We start from the raw sequence: 18279 nt of genomic DNA on the forward strand, positions 1-18279 counted from the left end.
TTTTTGCAAATGGGACCTACGTTTATACCAACTTTTTTGTTACTCTTAAGGTGTAGTATCAGCTGTAATAATTTCTCACACCAGTAATGAATCACCCTGTACACCTCGCGTCGTGTTGATTAGAATTAAATGGTAAACACCGGATTATAGCAGTGTAGCGACCTCGTTCAAGCATGACACCGGTTCAGGTATTTATTCCATGATTTTCTAGTCACACTTATCAGCAATTTGAACGAGACTCGTACGATCCCCCAATTAGTTACAAAAATCTCGCTCCAAACAGACAGACCGGACTTGTTACGTGTGCAAAAAGGTATTTTGCTGCGAGCAGTGCCGCGAACAGCACGAAGTGAAGAAGCACTCGAAACGTCGATCGAACTGTCCGTTCTGTGCGTCTCAGAAGCTGCCACTGAAGTCCATCGAGGATAAAGCGCTCTTCTGTCACATAGTAATCACTCATCTACCCCTTTACTGCCGTTTGTGCGGTGCGATTTTCAAGGAGGGCAAAGATCTGGAATCGTTTGGTAATCATCTCTGTCTTTCTGATTTCATTTCGCCAACAAGTTCATAATTCACCATCTGCCATAATGTTTTCTGTGAACAAAGGTGCGTGCAAGTGGTGGAACTCTCGTCGTCGTCATTCCTTGGTATCAGAGCCAAAGCTGGGAACACCGCCTTTCGTTACAGAAGGAAAGGAGTCGTCTCAGGGCAATGGTAACTTCGCGTCGTTGACCTCGCCTCCGGAGCTCTACAGAAACACAAGCACGCCTATGATCGACGGCCAAAAGACGAGCCTGAACTTCAAAACACCAAACGTCCCGAACTTCTCGCTGAAGACACCGCAGACTAACTCCATATCGCTGGAAAAGAACCTAACTCGTAGCGATTTGCAGAGCACCAAGTCGAAATGCGACAATTCTGAGAGTAATTACATGAGTTGCCCGTCTGCTGTCCACGATAGTAACAAGGACACTCCATTTCGTTCGCTACCGTCAACTCGCGGGACCAAAGATGAACTTCCGCGTGGCAACTCGAGGACTTTAGGTATCATGAAGAAAGAAGAGAGCAATAACACGGACGAATGTTACGCTGACAATAATTACGTGGTCGATATGGAGTTGACGAACGTCGAGAACGAGATGCTACCAGACTCGCAAAGTCTGGAGACGTGTCAAGTGGAGAAGAAGTCGGAGTCCCTGAAGAAGGTTCGATTTTCAGACGAATACGAAAACCGTACCGGTCGCAGCTCGACAGGCATGTCCAGCGTTACTGAGAACGAAGAGTACTACGAGGCCTGCGACACGTTGTCCGACATGAAACAGTCGCTGGAGAAATCGCAGATCAAGATTTACGAGGATAACGCGAAGAACCAGGAAAAAGAGAACCGTAGTCCGGATAAGGTGAACGCGAACGGTAGCCAACAGTCGTCCAGTTCTTCGCGAGTGGTAATGATGGTGATCGTGGAGAACGATTCTTCCCTCTCGACTTCTGATCTAATAAATTCTGGCCTGAAAAAATTGGAGCGTATCACATCCAGCACGAATCTGTCGATCAGCAGCTGCAACACTCCTGGCTCCAGTACCTCAGCAATATCCGTGGATAGTTATTACAGCGCCTCGAGTCATACTAATTTCTTGCCGCAGAACGAGTCAGACAGTCCTGCTGGTAAAGCTTCGAACACCTCATCGAGCAGCGCTAACGACAGCAACAACTCCGGTGGGATCTTATCCGCGTTCGCCAGCGCAGTTCGAACTGTCATGAAAAATTTGTCTGGTACGCATTTACTAGTATTCGAGAGGACAAACTCACGAAGAGATGTCCACGTTTGTTTTATGTTTCCACAGGAGTTGGATCCCCTAAGGATGTTAATAAAGAACAAGAGTCTCCAAGGGTGGACGTTGATTCAAGGCCCTCTACTTCGAGTACGTTCCATCCATTGTCAAGTTTCGCGTCTTCTCTCTCGCAAAGGTCAGCAAAACGACCGAGAGACGCTCCTGAAAATGCACCTGTAAGGCAGTCAGACTCTGCTGTACATCCAGTCGAAGTGAGAAGTCCTGTCGCGAAACGACATCGTGGATGGTACAGCGCCATTAAAGCGCGGGAACCAATCGCGAGGATGCGAAACAGACGGCAATTAACGTCTCCTCGAGGTGTGTCCTCGGAGACGCAAGTTTTTCATCAAGGATCGTTGTCAGTCGGCGATACTGTTTTACCTTTACCCGATAGGGCGCATCAATCTACCCAAACCGAATGATATTCGATAACAATTGGAATTTTACTGATTGATTTTAGCATGTATTTTATTCGAGAACTCTAGGCTTGTATCTTAAAGATATTTCGATTTCTATGCCTGCGGACGTTCGCTAAAGCGGTTTGGTTTGTATATTGCTTGAGTAGATTTAATATTTTATTTTAATTGTACTATTTCATCGGAGTTGGCTAGTTTTTTAGTTTATTTTTGTAAAGGCTACAAGTTTCTCTGTTTTTGTTAATAAAAGGGCAGCATTTGAAATGATCGTTGTAGTTCCTGTGACGCTGCTAGACGTCGCATCGATCCACTGTGTTGTTACTGTGATTCAGGTTATGGTCTTCAGTGTTTTAAAGTGTATTCTGAGAGATTTCGTGTTGTTTTTAATTTGGTTGTATATATTATTCAGGTACATAATACTACTGTTTAAAATTGTAATACCGTTAAGTATCAATCTAGGATTATTCGTGTCATGTTAATGTTGTGTTACGTTTCTAACCTCTCTAGCTTTAAAAATGTCTTCGTGGAAAAAGGCTGCAAAAGCTACGCAGAAAACTCATCGCGAGAGGCATCAACCAAAATCTCGCGAACATTTAGGTCTTTTGGAGAAGAAGAAGGATTATGTTGCCAGAGCTAAGGATTATCATACGAAAGAGCAGACTTTAAAACTTTTGCGCAGACGTGCCTTAAACAAGAACCCGGATGAATTTTACTTCCATATGATCAACTCTAAAATTCATCATGGAGTTCACAAAGAGAAAAAGAAAAACGATAATTATACCATGGAACAGATGCAATTAATGAAAACCCAAGATATCAGATATATCGGTTACAAAAGAAACATAGAAGCCAAGAAAATAGACAAGCTTCAAAGCCAATTACACATGATCGATACAGCCAATAAGATAAAGAACAAACATACTTTCTTTGTAGACAATTCAGCAGAGGTCAATAATTTTGATCTCGCTGAAAGATTAGATACGCATCCAGAATTAATATCTAGACGCACAAATAGGCCAAAATTAAGTAAATTAAAAGAGCTAAATGTTCCGCACTTAAAGAAGGAAACCTTGAAAATAATGCAATTTGAGAGAAAGAAAGCTTACAAGCAGTTACAGGGTAGAATAGAGAGAGAAAAGGAATTAACTGTTGTGCAGCAAAAATTAGAAGTGGAAAGGGCACTGAAAGATAAGAAAGTTGCAAAACCAAAATTAGTTAGCAAAGGAACAAAAGATACTCCCCCAGTCTACAAGTGGAATTTCGAGCGAAAACGATGATTCGCTCTTTACGCTTCGCGTATACATACATTTTATAAATTTTAATTTTAAGACAATAAAATACCCTTAATTTTTTATTCCATCCTTTATTTCCTCCTAACTGAAAATATTTGTGTATATCTAAAGTTACACGAATCGATCTACGTACTACTTTTTATTATTACGATCATTATCTAATCAATATCGACGACAGTCGTAGGTTCGCCTGGTACTGTTATTACCTCCACATCCCCTTCTGTAGTAGTCTCTTCGGTTTCTACCATGGTTGTCGTCATCGTCACTGAACTAGTAGTCATTGTCGAAGTCATTCCTCCAGTTCCGTTAGTTGGCATCGTGGATAATTCTGTCGATATACTTATGCAGTCATAATTTAATTGCCATATCCGTTTCTTGGAGAAGATTTCCAATCGAGGACAAGCAGTAATCGACCTTTCAGTAAAATTAGAAAAAAAAAGCAAACAACGTTCAGTGGAAATTATATAATTTCGTAAAAAAAAATTGCAATCGATTGTGTCATACCTGGGAAATCCATTAAGTTCCAATACGTTTACGCAGGCAGACGAGAAGTAACATCCTGGTATATTGGTGCAAAACCTCAATGGTTTATAATCTGTTAAGGTTCTGGCTCGTAGTATCTCAGAATTCAAAGTTATATCGATGCTCAAGCCAGTACTTCGATACGTGAAGTTAACGCAAACTGCATCGAACGTGGAAGAAATTTTAAACGAATAGTTGGAACAATAAAAATTATTATATTAAAAAACTTACGAATTTTCTCAGCTTTAGTGTATAAAATAAGAACACTTTGACAACACGAGCAAAAGTAAGATGTTCTACAGATGCAACCTCGTTGAACAGTCGAAACCGTTCTGTACGTCAGGAATCCTTTAGGTCCAAGAGATCCTAATGCGCGTGCTGTATTTAAAAAATCACGTGAAACTTATACTTTATGATCGCTATGAATAAAAAGCAAGGAGAACTAACTTTCTTCCGCCGCGCCTCTCACCCAGCAAAGAAACAAATGCAACCAGAATGAAATCAGGACACCGCACACTTTGAAATTCATGCTTAGAATCTTTCAATGGACTTTTTCGCCGCGGCACATTCACAATTCTATTACATGAACAGGTTTCATCTCTCACGACTGTGCTGACCAACATCGACCATTGGTTGTTCCACTAAACAATATTGTCTCGGGTCGGTGGCTGTTCCGCAGGATGTAATTATCGTAGTATAATAACAGAAATTGCTTTTGACTATATCTATTTATTCGACCCTTTTTCTCGATAGTACACACTATGATTTTCACTCGCACACAGTTCAAAGGATGAAAAATTATTTAGAAAAAAAGACAAATACGGTACTGGTAAAAAATATCGCAAGGATTGTTCTACAATAAACGGGTTATAACATCGTCCATAGAAATAAAATACAATAAATAATAATTGTCGGCACGTAATGGCAGCAGAGATGCGTAATTGTACTATTAAGTTCTTTGCACTTGTCACGAACAGAATCTTAGGTTTCCTCAGAAATCAAGTAAATCGTCGTCGTCGTCGTCGTCGTCATCGTCGTAATCATAATCGTCCTCATCCTCATCATCATCGTCGTCGTCGTCACCTGGCAAAAATTCTATTTGACCTAATCCACCTCCGTCCTCTGGCTTTACCATAGCCAGGCCGTTAGCACCGAATCTAATGCAATCCAGTCCGACCTGGAAGTACGTACATACTTACATACATTATTCATAAGTGCAAGACAATGAAAGTAGAGGTGTCCCTTTCTTTTAGGTCAGCAGACGCGTTTTACCTTGAACAGCGTCACATCGTTGAACTTGCCCTCCATGTTTACGCACATATGAATATTTCTCCCTTGGAAATAGATATTGTAGAATCGAACGCACGCTCTAACGACTGGGACTCTGGGCACTGGCACACATATTGGTCGAGGATTCTTTCCTGAAAGATAAAACACTCATCGAATGATATTTGCCTCTTCTGAAAGTCATCGAACGGATATAGTTTTGGAGTAAACGGTACCAGACACGGTTCTTGTGTACAAAACTCTGTTATTCATCGAGATCCTCGCGGTGAAGCTGAACTCGTCTGGATCATACGTCACATTAACACAGGCTTTCTGTTTCCAAGTATCGAATAAAAGTCTGGAGCAACAACCACAAACGCCTCCTCCGCATTGGCAGGGACCTTGTCGCGTGGCAGTCACCTGGCTGGTCTCATTCGAGGTAGAATTGGTCGCTTGTCTCAGCAACTCGTGTAACTTCTTCATGCTCGCCTCTTTTCTGCTCGTCTTCGCGTGTCCGTTCGTTGTTTGGAACAGTGCATCGTTGTTCGCAGATATTCCTGGCTTTGTCGCAGAATCAATGGCCCTTTTGTCGACCCGCTGCGACGAGCCTCGAGTGCAGAGAACGACGAAGAGGAGCAACCACCAGGCGGTCGCCATTTCTTGTCCCTGGTGACGCGGAATCAGTCTCTGCGAGAGGACATCTCCTCGTAGGATCGTGCTCCTTGCTGGACGATCGAAACTCGACTGGTCAGTTAACGGATATCTCACTATGACCTCGTTTTATGGAGAAATTTAGGTTCGCCTCGTGTTACTCACCCGCATTTTATTTTCTAGTGGATGCCACGTGGTGATTCGATGAAGGAAAAGAAAAAGATGGGCCACGAGACCGCAAAAGATTGATTGCGAGAGTGGACGCGACAAAACATCGTGCTGTAACGCGCCACGGTTCGTAAAGGATGTCATTTATTTTTAAACTATAATACCAAACTATGTTTCATTTGATAGATACGCAGAGCTTTAAGGCTGAGCTGACAGGAGAAAATGGTAAAAAAGGTGAGCATAATCTTTGTTTCAAAAATCTTATAATTCATAATTTAATAACAGTTGCTTAACTTGCAGTACATAATAAAGTACATAAATACCGAATAATTAAAATCAGTACTTTAGAGTGCCTGTAATCAGACACGAATAACAATATCGGAGTCTCTCGTTTACCATCAAAAATGGTCTCATCGAATAATTGAATCCAATTGTTCAATTAACGACAATGTTTCGCAGACTTAACAATTAACTCCTAGCAATCACAGCTTTAATTGTCCAATTTGCGCCTCTTCCTCAGGAGTCAACGTCGACGTGTAATTCGCGTAAACCTCCAAGTCTAGCTGCTCGAAATCCACCTCGTCGTACACTTCCGGTTCGCTGACTTGGACTTCGGATACGGTGTGATTGCTCGCCTCCTCCGGTTTCGTCCAGGAGATCCCATCCACGCCCATTTTCACGCAATTGAAATGCAATACCAGGATCGGCTGGCCAATAATTCGCGTCTCCAAGTCTATGCAAGCGTGCAAGTTCCGGCCAATGGTATAAATATCGAAGAATCGGACGCAGAAGTTTACGATCGGCAGATAAGGGAGTGGAGCGCACAACGGGGGTGGGTTTTTCGCTGTAACGATCGTAAAATGTCTCTTGTTGACACAATTCGAAAAATTATCCGTTCGTATCGGTCGTGAACGTACAGTTAAATTTTTTCTTAGCAGAGAAGAGTCACTTACCCGCGATGGTGTTGCTGTAGATGTCTTTCTCGTTCATGATAATCGTCATTTTAATCGCAAATTCTTCCGGATCGTAGACGAATTTCGTACACGTTAGATGATTGAAGCTAATGGCTGTTATGTTAACACCCCCGCAACATTTACACGTGAGCCCTTCGCAGTTGCACGACAGGCCCCTGAACGCGATCTTCGTATTAAAAGGATTTCTGCCGAAAGACTCCAATCTCGCTTTCAAACCAAGCCCAGTTACTGGATCGTAGTACATCGAATTGTATTGACTTATATCTGTGAAAATTTCGTGAAATTATCAAACGAGAATCAAATTAATCTCTGGATTCGAATGAAATTACGTTTAATTGTCCAGCTTTGAATGGTTTAGCCGATCGTTAGAAAGGAATCGTTACCTATCTCATGCTTCTTGCGATGAAACAACGACGTAACACTGCAGATACTCTGTATCGCGAGGAGCAACACTAGTATATTGAACAATTTGGACAACATGATTCTGACGAGGAAAGAAGAGAAAGGTCCGTCGCTGATCGGTTCTGGCCGAAGACTGAAATTGGGTTGAGATCAGACCGTGCCTCGATAGGTTTGGTACTCATCAATTATGTATAAACTTTCCTCGGGAGTAAGATCCGGGGGCATCGAAGGGACACGGGACGACGCGTCGCTACTAAACGCGTAAACGAAGCTTGCAGTTCACGTTTATTTAATATATTTATTATATTACAGGTTCAATAAATTAATCGAATAAATACGCATAAATACATGCCTGAGTCTTAAATAATATTAAATTAATTCGAGCGAAATCGATATGGCTTGTAGTCGCGGTTAACGCTCCGCGACGTGCTTCTCTTCCTGAAATTTGTATTTTAATTTAATGTAAATTATAATGGAAGAATCGTGTGCGGGATAAACGTTCTACTTCCTATCTCTACGTTTCTCGTCGCTTGTTGCCACGTGTTATCGGCCTCTCCTTAAATCTATAACTCCAACGGCCTTGTATGGACCATTTTATCTATCTCGATAGAATTCCTCCCTTTCGCTCGTTATCTGAACACGATTCGTCCGATTCTTTTACTCTTACAGTTAGATAAAGAAGAAAGAAGAAAAAAGTTATCAGTCTCCACATTCCCTAACATAGCCAACGACGGATCGTTGATTTAATAATGTTGTCCAACAACGATAAGAGTTAAACCTTGCCCAAGAGTCGATCGATCCTTCGCGGGATTCGAGAGAAATAAGCTTTATCTCGCAGCTTTCAATTATCTCGCGGCTGTCGCATGCCTCACAGTTTCATCTCTTTGCTCTGACGACTGTTCCTCGAATGCCTGCTCCTGGCGAGAAGCCCACTGAGGCCCAATCCGTAATCCGAATCGTCGTAATCCGCCTCGGACGCCTGATGCTGTTTCTTGCCCTTCTTCTTGCCATCCTCTTTCTCGTCGTAAACCAGCGCACTGATCACAGCATCCTCCTCGTCATCGTCGTCGTCCAATTCATCGACTTCGGCCTTCTCGTCTTCGTCCTCGTGATTTTCATGATTGCTCGCATCGACTTTCTCATCTTCATCATCTTCCTCGCTGTCCTTGTCGTCATCGTCGCTTAGAAGCTCTTCGTCCTCATCATCGTCGTCGTCGTCTAGTTCATCTCCTAAGAAATCATCGTCATCGTCCTCCTCACCCTTTACTGGTTTCCTCAGAGGTTTCTTCTTCTTGTTCGCCTCGTTCTGAATCGCATTGATGCTGGTGCTCGTGATGCTGGGCTTCTTTTTGTCAGCATCCGACACGGTGAACTTCTTCGTTGGTATTTTCTCCGGTTTCGCATACGAAGCTATCTTATTGGAGACTTGCGAGACGATTTCATCGGCTTCGTTGGCCGTCGTGTCGATAGCCGTAGGTTGATCCTCCAGTTCGGTGTTACTTTCTTCACCTGCGTTCGTAGGTTCTTCATTGTATTCGTTCTCTTCTCCTGGATCGTTGCCTTCGACGGCAGAGTCCAACGGCGAGGATGTGGGCTTCGTCAGAAGAGGAATCGTGAACTGAAGAAGTGGCGCAGCTGTGGTTCCTTTTGGTTTCTTCGTCGTGGGTTCATCCTCGCCGGTTATGATGTCCAAAAGCGCTCCAAAGCCAAGGACATCCTCGTCCTCGTCTTCGTCCTCGTCTTCTTCCGCTGAAGAATTTGGCACCGCGTTAGCTAACGGCGAATCGTTCTCAGCATCGTCATCTTCGTCATCGTCAGAGCCTAGACCAAAGAAGTCGTCGTCGTCGTCGTCTTCTGGGACCTCCGCCTCGACGACCGGAAGTGGTTCCGCTGGGCGCAGCTTTAAACCATCAGGACCAAACCTGTAAGTTTACGATCACGTAAATTTTTCTTCTTTTTTCTCTGTAATTACTACAAAAGTAATAGCGGAAGAAGATCGTTTTACCTGAAGCAACTGACGCGTAAACTAGCCTCGATCTCGGTCGACGATTGCAGCTCCAATCCAAGGCAGGCTTTAAAATGATTCTTCGCGTCTCGTTTGATGGAGTAAACTCTTCCACAGAATTTGGTGAACCCTCCCGGCAACGGGACACACACGGGCTTCGGATTCTTTCCTGAAAACCCATCGCAGGGTGTCATTGATCGTTGATGAGCATCGAATCTTTCAGGAAACTGGTTCCTTCATTCGTTCAACGTATGCGGGACTTTCACCTCGGAACGATCGAGCATGCAAGTCGATCGAACGCACACGCGTTATGAATATTTTATCCCTGACGTGGCATCCAGTTCGCGGCGGACGAGTTTAAAGGAGAAATCGATCTTCTCGCATTCACGTATCAAGCGGCCCAGCTAGTATCGAGTAAAACTTTTTAAGTTCGATATTTTCTGCGGCTACGCCATATTAAGTGAAAGTCTGCTCGTGTTTCCTGAATTCTGGGGGCGCTTGGGAACGGAGTCGCCAGACAATTAGCACACTTTTCACGCGAATCGCTTTTTAGGACCGCTCAGAGTCTTTCGAGGCGTACAAAAGACGATTACATTTACGACGCCATGAATGACCAAGCAAGGTAATAAACGCGAACGCTTACCACTGACGATGGTGCTGGTGAGGATGTTGTCCCCGAAGCTAAGCTGCACTGCCAAATTGTCGCCTTGCAGGTATTGCAAGGATGCGCATCCTGGAACGAATGGTGTTCTCTCGTTGAACGTTTTTCGATGGACACGCGAAGGAGTAAGTGTACCGTGGCACGCATACGTCGTCTCGTTTCCACGACTGTTATGCTTTCTAATGGCCACGTTCTGTTATGTTTAATTACGTTACACAACGCTTACCTGGCCCCTGCAGTTGCACCAGCGGTATATGGAAGTCTCTGCAGCAGTTGCATATGTTCTCGTTGCAAGTGCAGTACCTGTTGACGTTGTCAGTCGCTTGTTTCAACGACAACGTCGATATCCCAAGGTTACTCTCGTTGGAATCGCTCGCATTCCTCACTGCTGTTCCTTCCAAATTTCCCTCGCGATCTACGGAAATACGAATTATTTCATTCTTCGAATGTACCTTTCTAACATAGACAAGACGAATATTAACTCGATGAAATATCTAAAGTACACCACACGTTCTTGTCTAATTTTCGAATTCAATTTTGAAGTGACGTTTTACTGGATCTCTAAACTAAGTGACTTAATCCTTCGAGATTATAGGTGTATCTCTCGTTAACTCTAATCCTTGGCTAAACGTTTCCTATTTACAAGGAGGTTGACGTTTCGTGCGAGATTGCCAGGCTATTAGAAGAAATTGACGACGAGAATGTCAGAACTGTTGGAAATCATTACCGATCACTCGTCCGTAAGCGGCGAACGCGACCAGAAGAAGAATCAGCAGCAACTCGATCACCGCCGACAGCCGCATCCTTCTGCTCTTCCTGCAACGTAAAATAAGACGACCCCGTGATTACCACCTGCTGAGATAACTCTCTAAACATGCACAGACACGCGCTACCGCGGTTCTACATCGTGCAGTCGCTAAAGTCGTCTGTGCAATTGGTATTCCATGCTTTTTCCCGCGTCCACGAATCGGTCTCGCTCAAAGGCACGACGTCGTATCGAAGCGCATCGACATTCAGTGTGTCTTCTTCCGTCTGACTATCTCTCATCGCGCGATTCCACGAAATTTCAGTGCCAATCTTTCTTCCAACGCGTTTCGATGATTTCTAGGCGCGAGAAATACATGTTTACCCACGCGAAGAGGCTCGCGAGGTCCGCAAAATGGTCCTGAAGACGGGAAAACTAACGGAACGCCGGCTGTCACGCAGAACCGCCGGATGCAACTACTCCTCTGAGAACAATACGGCCACGTGTTCACGCTCGTTAACGATCTAACTCAGAAAAGGGTGAAACGCGGTTGATCCACGACGGGGCCAATCATTTCGAGCAGCGAGCACGTGGGAGGAACGACTTTTTCTCAGGTTTCGGGCGACGGTCGCGCAGCGGCTCGTGCGGGCTTCTTCGTCTGCGACCGGTTGACCTAAATCCCGGTCACGGTCAAAGACGTCTCTCCCGTGGAGTTGACCGTTCGAATGGTACTTGGATGAACCCGCTCCAGGAAGCACGCACTTGCGTCAATCACATTTATGGCGAACAGTATGCGGTCACGTCGCGAGGAACGGTGATCGGCACGCGTAGCTATGCGTCGTCGTTCGACCTATCCTTCTGTACACATCGTCTCGTAGTAATTATGATCGATAGTATCGCGAGGAAATTTAATCTCGTTACTGAAACCTGGACTAAAATCTGCGTTGGATAAAAGAACACGAATATCGCGAGATATTAGTGACTAAGAGATCGAAACATCGAGGACCATCGTTCGAAGTCTCGTTTGCGAAGGAATTGGGAACAGGGTAAAAAAAAAAACAGAGAGAGAGAGACACGCAAATTAATCAAAGTGGATAATAAATTTATACTCACCTGTGCGATAGAGACAAAGAATGAGGAAGAATCCAGGAAACAATCTCGTACGATAAGGACGTCTTTCCTCGTCGCACCTTTCGGCTCTTTTTTCCGACTCTTCGTCTTACGGAGGCCAATGTCTAACTGAAGATGCCGCCCAACTCCCCCCAAGGTTTCTTTAAAAGTCGGTCAGGCCACCACCACTTACCTCGACCAAGACTACGATTATTAAGCATTCTAATATGCGCTACGTAAATAAGAGAACGATACCCCACCAGGTTGGGAACGGCTGCGATCGAAGTACCATCGACCTGATCTTCGTCGCTCCCAGCGCGGAAGTCGCTTCAAGTTGAAGCCTTGAACCGGTACCACCAGGGTCAAGTACGTCCGCACCAACCGCTACCGGTCTCTGGTCCTTCGCGAAAGATTTACTCTCGACCAGCATCGCGATGATTCACTTTTTCACACGAAAGTATGGAGAAATCGCTTAACGAGGGTAGGGAAGTTTATGATTCTTGTTCGTAACAGCATTCCAATCTTACCATAAAAATTCGTCTCAACCCTTCAAAAATACGTATCAGTACTTTGAACCACGTAATGCCAGGCTGTGAAAGGCTTGGTACGGTTTGGTGGAACGATAATCAGAGCATCGAGTCCATCATTTAAATCGCAGTACTCAGAAGTATAAGGATGTGTGTGTTAAATGTTCCTAGAGATGCTCGTGCAGACCCGCGCCTATTTGGACGTATAATACAAACCTCAATCGCGGTGGTCTAATAGCCAGTCCCACTTCGTAGCAATTTCTATCGCCATAAAGTTACATGGTCGCGAGTTGACCGTGGTGCATCCACAATAAGCGTGCCGGAAATTCTTCATTCGTCCGGCGTGCAGCTCTCTTTTACGATCGCGTTACGATTCACGCGGACCTTTTCACCGACCTTCAAAATGGTCGTCTGTCTCGCACGCGAGATGTCCGCGCGTCAGCTCCACGAGTCCTGCGAGACGTTATCCTCAGTTCCGTTCGCTCGTATCCAGGAAGCTGGAAGAGTTGCGAACCGTGTAGCGTTCATTCTTCTCCGTGTATTGCGAGTTTCCCAAGAATAATGAGCGGACGTTAATTTGATGGACAAGATCCATCGAATGGCCAAGCAGAAGCGCGTTTCGGCTGTCGAGGAGGGACTTTTCCCTGGTTAGTGGGTCGGAGAAAGTAGTGGTCAAGAGTGGTTTGCCTTGGTTAATAGTTGTCCGACAGGATAAGGGGTCCACAATGAGATTCAGCTGTCCAGGGGTCGTCGTAGCCTGGACAATTATTGTCGACGATACAACGGACCGATTCGTGGAACCGGGTGTATTTTAAGAAAACGTACGACCCTCCGGGCTTCTAAATGAGACGAAAGAAGCGAACGACGGAAGGATGTGGGTCATCAAGGGGAACGAGTTTTTACGTAACGTCACGGGATAATCCGTTCGGATGGTGGGCCCCGTTTCGAAGCCGTAATCCAATCGGGTGTAGCCTGGAGCCTGTAAACAGGAAAGGAAATCGAGGCTCGATCGGGGTTTTAATAAACGATTTTAATAAAGCCGACGCGCAGCAGCGGTTCTCGTGATTATAATCGTATCGAAATAAATTATATAACGTCCCGATGCTGCTGGGAAACGGCGACAGTAATTGTGGCGAAGTAGCGCGTTCGCCGGAGTGTCCAAGCGTAACGAACACGATCGAAGCGTACACGCTTTTCCTTCCCCTTTCGTTTAATATTCGCGTATCCGCGCGAACGATCGGAGAAAGGCGAGCACGCTCGAACCGAAGGCACGGCTGATGAAAATATAATTGCTAGGAGAGGCGGAAGGGATTCATCTCGAAGGCGGTCTCATTAATCTCGGACACGTATCGCAGTCATTACGCTCGCGTCACGATCTAGGCTACAAGAGCGACGACAGAAGAAAAAAGAGACGTTATTGCAAAGCGAGGGTCTGGAACTCTCGATCGATCTGTGGGACGATCCATAAACGAGATCGTCCGATTTTCGCGTTTGCTAATCTTCGCTGTTATCCGTTGGAAGTCCCCGAAACAGTCCACGAAGACGCGAGAGAGAAAGAGTGAAAGAAATCGATGACTGAAAACCGTCAAAAGAGAACGGAATCGGAAGAAAGAAATCGCTTTTAGTGGCGTGTACGAAACGGTACCGTGGCCATCCGAAAAGAGGAGCGGCGACTTTTTGTCGGGGGCCTGCGAACGGACAAGCGACGAGCGCCAGTAGATAGGACAGTCGCGTAAAGTTCTCTTGGTACCAGGTTGCCGAAGGAGGTCACCCGGTCACCCAGATGAGGTTCTTTGCCCGTTGTTACCTCCGCACCTCGGCCAATGGCGTGGCACCTCATCGTCGCCGTGGCCAATCCTGTCGCCAGTTTTCGTGCCGACCGCCAGCCGATCGCCGTTCCGAGACCCGCGCCCGGCTTTGTGCCCAGATTTAAGCTTCTTCCTTGCTGGACAGGATCTCGAGGCCAGTCCGACAAGCGTGTCCTTTTGACAGTTCCGACTTGGTGGTTCCGTCCGCGCGTACCGTTCCCAGCAGCGACCCGTTCAAACGCCTGGACCAGTTCGTCGCTCAGCATCGAGATAGAACATTTGGGGAACACGACGCGATGGACGTCAGGTTCACGATCATCCTGGTGCTGTTGACCACCGCCGTGGCCTTCGTGTCTTCCGCTGGACTGCTTGGTGAGCGACGGATCAGTTACGCTTTCGTGGCGAACGTTCCCATGCGGTTTTTCGCAGCATCCCTCGGACACGCGACCGTAGGAGGTACCTGCGACGCGTTCGAGGCGTGCTCGCCGTTGTAACGCGCGAGTAAACAAACGTTGGACCGTTTTCGCCTGGCAATAGATGCATTCTTCGTGGCTGGCTTGATTCTGAACGTGACCATGTGCGTGATTCGAAACGTGCGTGCGATTAATCCGCGATTTCTCCTGGCCCCCGCTGCGTCTGCTCGATTCATCTTTCGTTATTTCATTGAATGATGTGTGTGCACGCTTCGATACGTATTCTTCCTCTTATTGTATTGGAGGCACGCTGGTCTTCTGCCTGTGAGAAATAAATAAATTATAAACTAGTAACCGCTTTCATCATTGAATCTCGTCTAGGTTGTTTTGATTAGCGAACGAGTCGCTGTACACGCTGTACACGGCTCCACTCGTCCCAGTAACGCGAGAAAGTTCACGGATAGAGACATCTTTCTGACTCATCGACACGGCACACTTACCTGCGGGGACACGCGCGTCTGGTTTGCCGTTCGAAACGGAGAATCGCGTACGGTTTTTCGGTGGTGGTAGAGGCTCGCGATATCCAAGGGGGAACTCGAAACGGTGTCAACCAACGTCGCGTCCGGAGAAAACTCTAGAACGGCGACCGTGTCAGCCGATGGAAATCGCAGCCGATTTTTTTCGTTTGACTTTCGATCGACGACTTTCGTTTCGTTCCAATTTCTCTCGACAAGTTTCTCTCACGCCGTTCATTTGTATTTACCCGCGACAGAGACGCTGCTCTCCTGGGACCTGCCCGACGCCGTGGGCAGATCGACCGCGCCGCAATCGCAATGCCTCTGCCAGACGACGAACTGCCTGTGCTGCGTCGATTTAAATCTGACGGCCACGATCGACCTGGGCGGACCAGCGTGCATCAACATCAAGCAGAAGGACCAGAACGTCTCGTTGAACCTCAGCTACGGCGACAACCCCGTGCACAATGCCACGATTAAAATCGGTGAGCGGTAACATAGACGAGCCGATCTCGATTCCAGCGATACGAGTTAATTATAATTCTCGAACTGCGATGTGTTTCAGTGGACGCGGCTAACAAGCCGACGTGCATGAACCTTCTGTCGGACCTGGCGCAGATATGCGCCAAGTTTACGGTGATCAAGCAAGCGGAAGTCGGTTACGACGGCTGTCTGGTGATCGAGCCCGCATTGCTGGGCACAGCGCAGGCCACTTACCACATGGGATGCTTCAATTTCAATCAAGTGGTGCGCCAGGTCGAAGCCTCTGCGTGAGTACGATCCTTAACAGGCAGTTTCAAAAAATTTCCACTCGATTACCGTCGTATCTCGATTATAAACGCTTTCACCCTTAATATTCGTATATTCAAATTTCCACGTAGCATCACGGAAACGACAGAGGCCACTGACAACACCGAGGACGAGGATGACCCTCTAAACACCGCGGAACTGATAGCAGCAGTGTCAGCCAGCGCTGAACAGAGCATAGCCTTCTTTTCTCAATGGCTGGGACTCAATCTGAATCCCAAACTGAATCTGACCAACAGAAACAACCCTCAGGAGACGAACCAGCAACGCTCGGTCCCGTCCGCGACCTCCAGATCGTCGCGAGCCCACTGGGACCAGGAGGAGAAGAACGACGAACGGTTCAAGCAACTGCTCAGCGCTCAGGATAACGTTCTCAAGGGTTCAGCGACGATCGGCCAGTCGATCGGAGCCGAGACGACGTTCGTCTATTCGCAGCCGTCCGAGTTGTTCGCGTCAGCGAAGAATCCGGATCAGAGAAGGATCGACGAGGTGAAGATCGATCCTCAACGCCTGGCCGTGGTGCCCAAAGAGTCCAGAAGGGGTGGCAGGGCGTACAACATTCATCAGCACGTGAACGAGATCTGAGGAGGCGCTCGTTTTCACTCGACTCGATCGAACGGGGATCAAATTTACAAGTAGAGTTTAGGGTATCTCACACGTAGGCCAAGTTGTATTCTCGTGACGAGTTAGGAGCAAAGTTATTATCGTTGCCTTTCCTTATTTCGTATTTCTTTACTCCTCTTTATCGCGTTATTAATTCTCGACGAAATTCGACTAACCAAGAGACACCGGCGAACGACCAGGATCACCTAGTGGATCTTTACGACACGCGCAGGTCGGTGTAGGGCATCGTTCTTTCATTTAGAGACGGCTGAACGCTCTCTTCAGCTTCGACAGAATGATCTCTCGCAATTGTGATCGTTTTCCTCTCTCTCTCTGTCCGGAAAGTTTGTCCATTCGAAGCATTATTTTAAGAGGTACCATTCGATCGATGCTCGCAGGTTCTTCAGAGGTTACATACCTGTTGAAATGAACGGGACAGGCACTTGATGGGAACAGGTGGAGCAAGGTGTTTCCTTCCGTAGAGGATGCGATTATTTGATCGCAAATTTGATTCCATTATGTGAACTATTTATTTGTTTTCGACTCCGCATAGTAAGTAGAAAATACAATGACGTTCTCCAATTAGTTCGTACGCATGCGATAACATCGAGTTGCACTTACACACTTATTGTAAAACATGTATGCACGCTGTCTGGCGACAGTACTTGTTCGTCCCCTTCGTTCTTTCTTATTTTTTTGTATTTTTAAATAGAAAAATAATCGTATTGCCTAGGGCGCGCGTGCAGATACGCAAACAGACGTTCGTGGATCATCGATCGAGCACTGAAAAGGAAGATCTTCGCGGAGCATCGAACAGAACGAATTCGATCGATCAACGCGATCGTGAGCGAAGTTCCAATTATAAGCAAATCGAAACGCTGACACGTAACAGGGTAGAAATTACGGACAGACAGAAATGTTTAAATAATCGTACTTTTGTAACATCGTTGACACGGATACGGTTTAATAAAGCCAAAAAGAAGCGACTCAGTACCCCACGTTCATCCTGTTTACGTTCCCCTATCGATCGATTCTGCGCGAGTGCACGCGCGTTTCTTCGTGAAGAAATTAATTCTAACTTAATTGACGCCGCTTTGATCCCTGGAAGACGAAGAAGAGAGGTTTGCTGCCAAAGCGATGCAGCGAGTCTCGCGCTGCAAAAAAAAAGAGAAGAATAAAACAGAGCAGGCGGTGTTAGAATTAATTTATTCGTTCCCCATCGGTCTTGGTTTGTCGCGAACTAACATCGTCCGACAGGCGGCTCCTTAATGTCTAATTTAATTATTGATCGCTTACGCTCGCTTCGTTACACCTTGAAAAATCGATATAAGAAATATATAATCATATGTATATCACCGTACAGATATATGTATGTGTATATATAATTATTTTTTTTTCTCGCTCGCATCTTCTCGATATCGATAATTATATGAGATAAGAGAAGAAAGTAAAAAAACAAAAAGAAGAGAAATTAGAAAAGAACCGAATCGTTCCTCTCTCGAACGGAATATTACAGATGGACTAGATACTAATAACAATGTATTCGCCTTAAAATAAACGCG

General features: G+C 45.8%; 7 protein-coding genes and 1 long non-coding RNA gene across 12 annotated transcripts in view; 4 read left to right on the plus strand and 4 right to left on the minus strand.

Annotated features, from left to right (window-relative positions):
- The window catches only part of LOC143429140 (uncharacterized), a 192795-nt gene that overhangs the window by 41283 nt on the left and 133233 nt on the right, over positions 1 to 18279 (plus strand). The window lies entirely within an intron of this gene.
- Positions 163 to 2347, plus strand: LOC143428997 (uncharacterized). Its single transcript, XM_076904337.1, has 4 exons — positions 163 to 188; positions 284 to 524; positions 607 to 1773; positions 1845 to 2347. The coding sequence occupies exons 1-4, from the start codon at positions 174 to 176 to the stop codon at positions 2252 to 2254; spliced, it is 1833 nt and encodes a 610-aa protein (XP_076760452.1). The 5' UTR covers positions 163 to 173; the 3' UTR covers positions 2255 to 2347.
- LOC143428784 (putative U3 small nucleolar RNA-associated protein 11) lies at positions 2558 to 3602 on the plus strand. Of its 2 annotated transcripts, none has more exons than XM_076903909.1 (2): positions 2558 to 2580; positions 2756 to 3602. In XM_076903909.1, the coding sequence occupies exon 2, from the start codon at positions 2764 to 2766 to the stop codon at positions 3523 to 3525; it is 762 nt and encodes a 253-aa protein (XP_076760024.1). In that variant the 5' UTR covers positions 2558 to 2580; positions 2756 to 2763; the 3' UTR covers positions 3526 to 3602. The 2 variants fall into 2 exon arrangements, with proteins under 2 accessions (XP_076760024.1, XP_076760023.1); XM_076903908.1 differs by lacking the exon at positions 2558 to 2580 and adding an exon at positions 2628 to 2657.
- LOC143429147 (uncharacterized) lies at positions 3699 to 4591 on the minus strand. The gene is made up of 3 exons (XM_076904608.1): positions 4510 to 4591; positions 4294 to 4428; positions 3699 to 4222 (listed from the first exon to the last, which is right to left on the minus strand). The coding sequence occupies exons 1-3, from the start codon at positions 4589 to 4591 to the stop codon at positions 3699 to 3701; spliced, it is 741 nt and encodes a 246-aa protein (XP_076760723.1).
- Positions 5054 to 5818, minus strand: LOC143429212 (uncharacterized). Its single transcript, XM_076904716.1, has 3 exons — positions 5565 to 5818; positions 5335 to 5483; positions 5054 to 5239 (listed from the first exon to the last, which is right to left on the minus strand). The coding sequence occupies exons 1-3, from the start codon at positions 5809 to 5811 to the stop codon at positions 5054 to 5056; spliced, it is 582 nt and encodes a 193-aa protein (XP_076760831.1). The 5' UTR covers positions 5812 to 5818.
- Positions 6580 to 7377, minus strand: LOC143429196 (uncharacterized). The gene is made up of 2 exons (XM_076904684.1): positions 7101 to 7377; positions 6580 to 6991 (listed from the first exon to the last, which is right to left on the minus strand). The coding sequence occupies exons 1-2, from the start codon at positions 7363 to 7365 to the stop codon at positions 6630 to 6632; spliced, it is 627 nt and encodes a 208-aa protein (XP_076760799.1). The 5' UTR covers positions 7366 to 7377; the 3' UTR covers positions 6580 to 6629.
- On the minus strand, positions 8105 to 12190 carry LOC143429210 (uncharacterized). Of its 3 annotated transcripts, none has more exons than XM_076904713.1 (6): positions 12048 to 12190; positions 10917 to 11005; positions 10416 to 10604; positions 10172 to 10261; positions 9529 to 9697; positions 8105 to 9445 (listed from the first exon to the last, which is right to left on the minus strand). In XM_076904713.1, exons 2-6 carry the CDS (start codon positions 10990 to 10992, stop codon positions 8392 to 8394), a joined length of 1578 nt encoding a protein of 525 aa, XP_076760828.1. In that variant the 5' UTR covers positions 10993 to 11005; positions 12048 to 12190; the 3' UTR covers positions 8105 to 8391. The 3 variants fall into 3 exon arrangements, with proteins under 3 accessions (XP_076760828.1, XP_076760830.1, XP_076760829.1); XM_076904715.1 differs by having other exon boundaries at positions 10416 to 10579; positions 10898 to 11005; XM_076904714.1 differs by lacking the exon at positions 12048 to 12190 and adding an exon at positions 11319 to 11537.
- On the plus strand, positions 14138 to 17095 carry LOC143428956 (uncharacterized). Its single transcript, XM_076904255.1, has 4 exons — positions 14138 to 14751; positions 15565 to 15792; positions 15873 to 16077; positions 16189 to 17095. Exons 1-4 carry the CDS (start codon positions 14676 to 14678, stop codon positions 16697 to 16699), a joined length of 1020 nt encoding a protein of 339 aa, XP_076760370.1. The 5' UTR covers positions 14138 to 14675; the 3' UTR covers positions 16700 to 17095.

The sequence above is a fragment of the Xylocopa sonorina genome, chromosome 11 (genome assembly GCF_050948175.1).
Source record: "Xylocopa sonorina isolate GNS202 chromosome 11, iyXylSono1_principal, whole genome shotgun sequence".
NCBI classification, from domain to species: domain Eukaryota; kingdom Metazoa; phylum Arthropoda; class Insecta; order Hymenoptera; family Apidae; genus Xylocopa; species Xylocopa sonorina.

Coding starts and splice junctions, on each gene's coding strand:
- LOC143428997 (XM_076904337.1), top strand. Junction 525..606: donor CAAAGATCTGGAATCGTTTG/GTAATCATCTCT, acceptor CTGTGAACAAAG/GTGCGTGCAAGTGGTGGAAC. Junction 1,774..1,844: donor TGTCATGAAAAATTTGTCTG/GTACGCATTTAC, acceptor ATGTTTCCACAG/GAGTTGGATCCCCTAAGGAT.
- LOC143429147 (XM_076904608.1), bottom strand. CDS start 4,591: ATGAATTTCAAAGTGTGCGGTGTCCTGATTTCATTCTGGTTGCATTTG. Junction 4,429..4,509: donor GAGAGGCGCGGCGGAAGAAA/GTTAGTTCTCCT, acceptor CACGCGCATTAG/GATCTCTTGGACCTAAAGGA. Junction 4,223..4,293: donor CACTAAAGCTGAGAAAATTC/GTAAGTTTTTTA, acceptor CGTTCGATGCAG/TTTGCGTTAACTTCACGTAT.
- LOC143429210 (XM_076904713.1), bottom strand. CDS start 10,992: ATGCGGCTGTCGGCGGTGATCGAGTTGCTGCTGATTCTTCTTCTGGTC. Junction 10,262..10,415: donor GGTGCAACTGCAGGGGCCAG/GTAAGCGTTGTG, acceptor CATTCGTTCCAG/GATGCGCATCCTTGCAATAC. Junction 9,446..9,528: donor TTACGCGTCAGTTGCTTCAG/GTAAAACGATCT, acceptor GTAAACTTACAG/GTTTGGTCCTGATGGTTTAA.
- LOC143429212 (XM_076904716.1), bottom strand. CDS start 5,811: ATGAAGAAGTTACACGAGTTGCTGAGACAAGCGACCAATTCTACCTCG. Junction 5,484..5,564: donor GTACACAAGAACCGTGTCTG/GTACCGTTTACT, acceptor TTTATCTTTCAG/GAAAGAATCCTCGACCAATA. Junction 5,240..5,334: donor ACGATGTGACGCTGTTCAAG/GTAAAACGCGTC, acceptor ACGTACTTCCAG/GTCGGACTGGATTGCATTAG.
- LOC143428784 (XM_076903909.1), top strand. CDS start 2,764: ATGTCTTCGTGGAAAAAGGCTGCAAAAGCTACGCAGAAAACTCATCGC.
- LOC143429196 (XM_076904684.1), bottom strand. CDS start 7,365: ATGTACTACGATCCAGTAACTGGGCTTGGTTTGAAAGCGAGATTGGAG. Junction 6,992..7,100: donor CTACAGCAACACCATCGCGG/GTAAGTGACTCT, acceptor CGATCGTTACAG/CGAAAAACCCACCCCCGTTG.
- LOC143428956 (XM_076904255.1), top strand. CDS start 14,676: ATGGACGTCAGGTTCACGATCATCCTGGTGCTGTTGACCACCGCCGTG. Junction 14,752..15,564: donor GTCTTCCGCTGGACTGCTTG/GTGAGCGACGGA, acceptor TACCCGCGACAG/AGACGCTGCTCTCCTGGGAC. Junction 16,078..16,188: donor CGCCAGGTCGAAGCCTCTGC/GTGAGTACGATC, acceptor ATTTCCACGTAG/CATCACGGAAACGACAGAGG.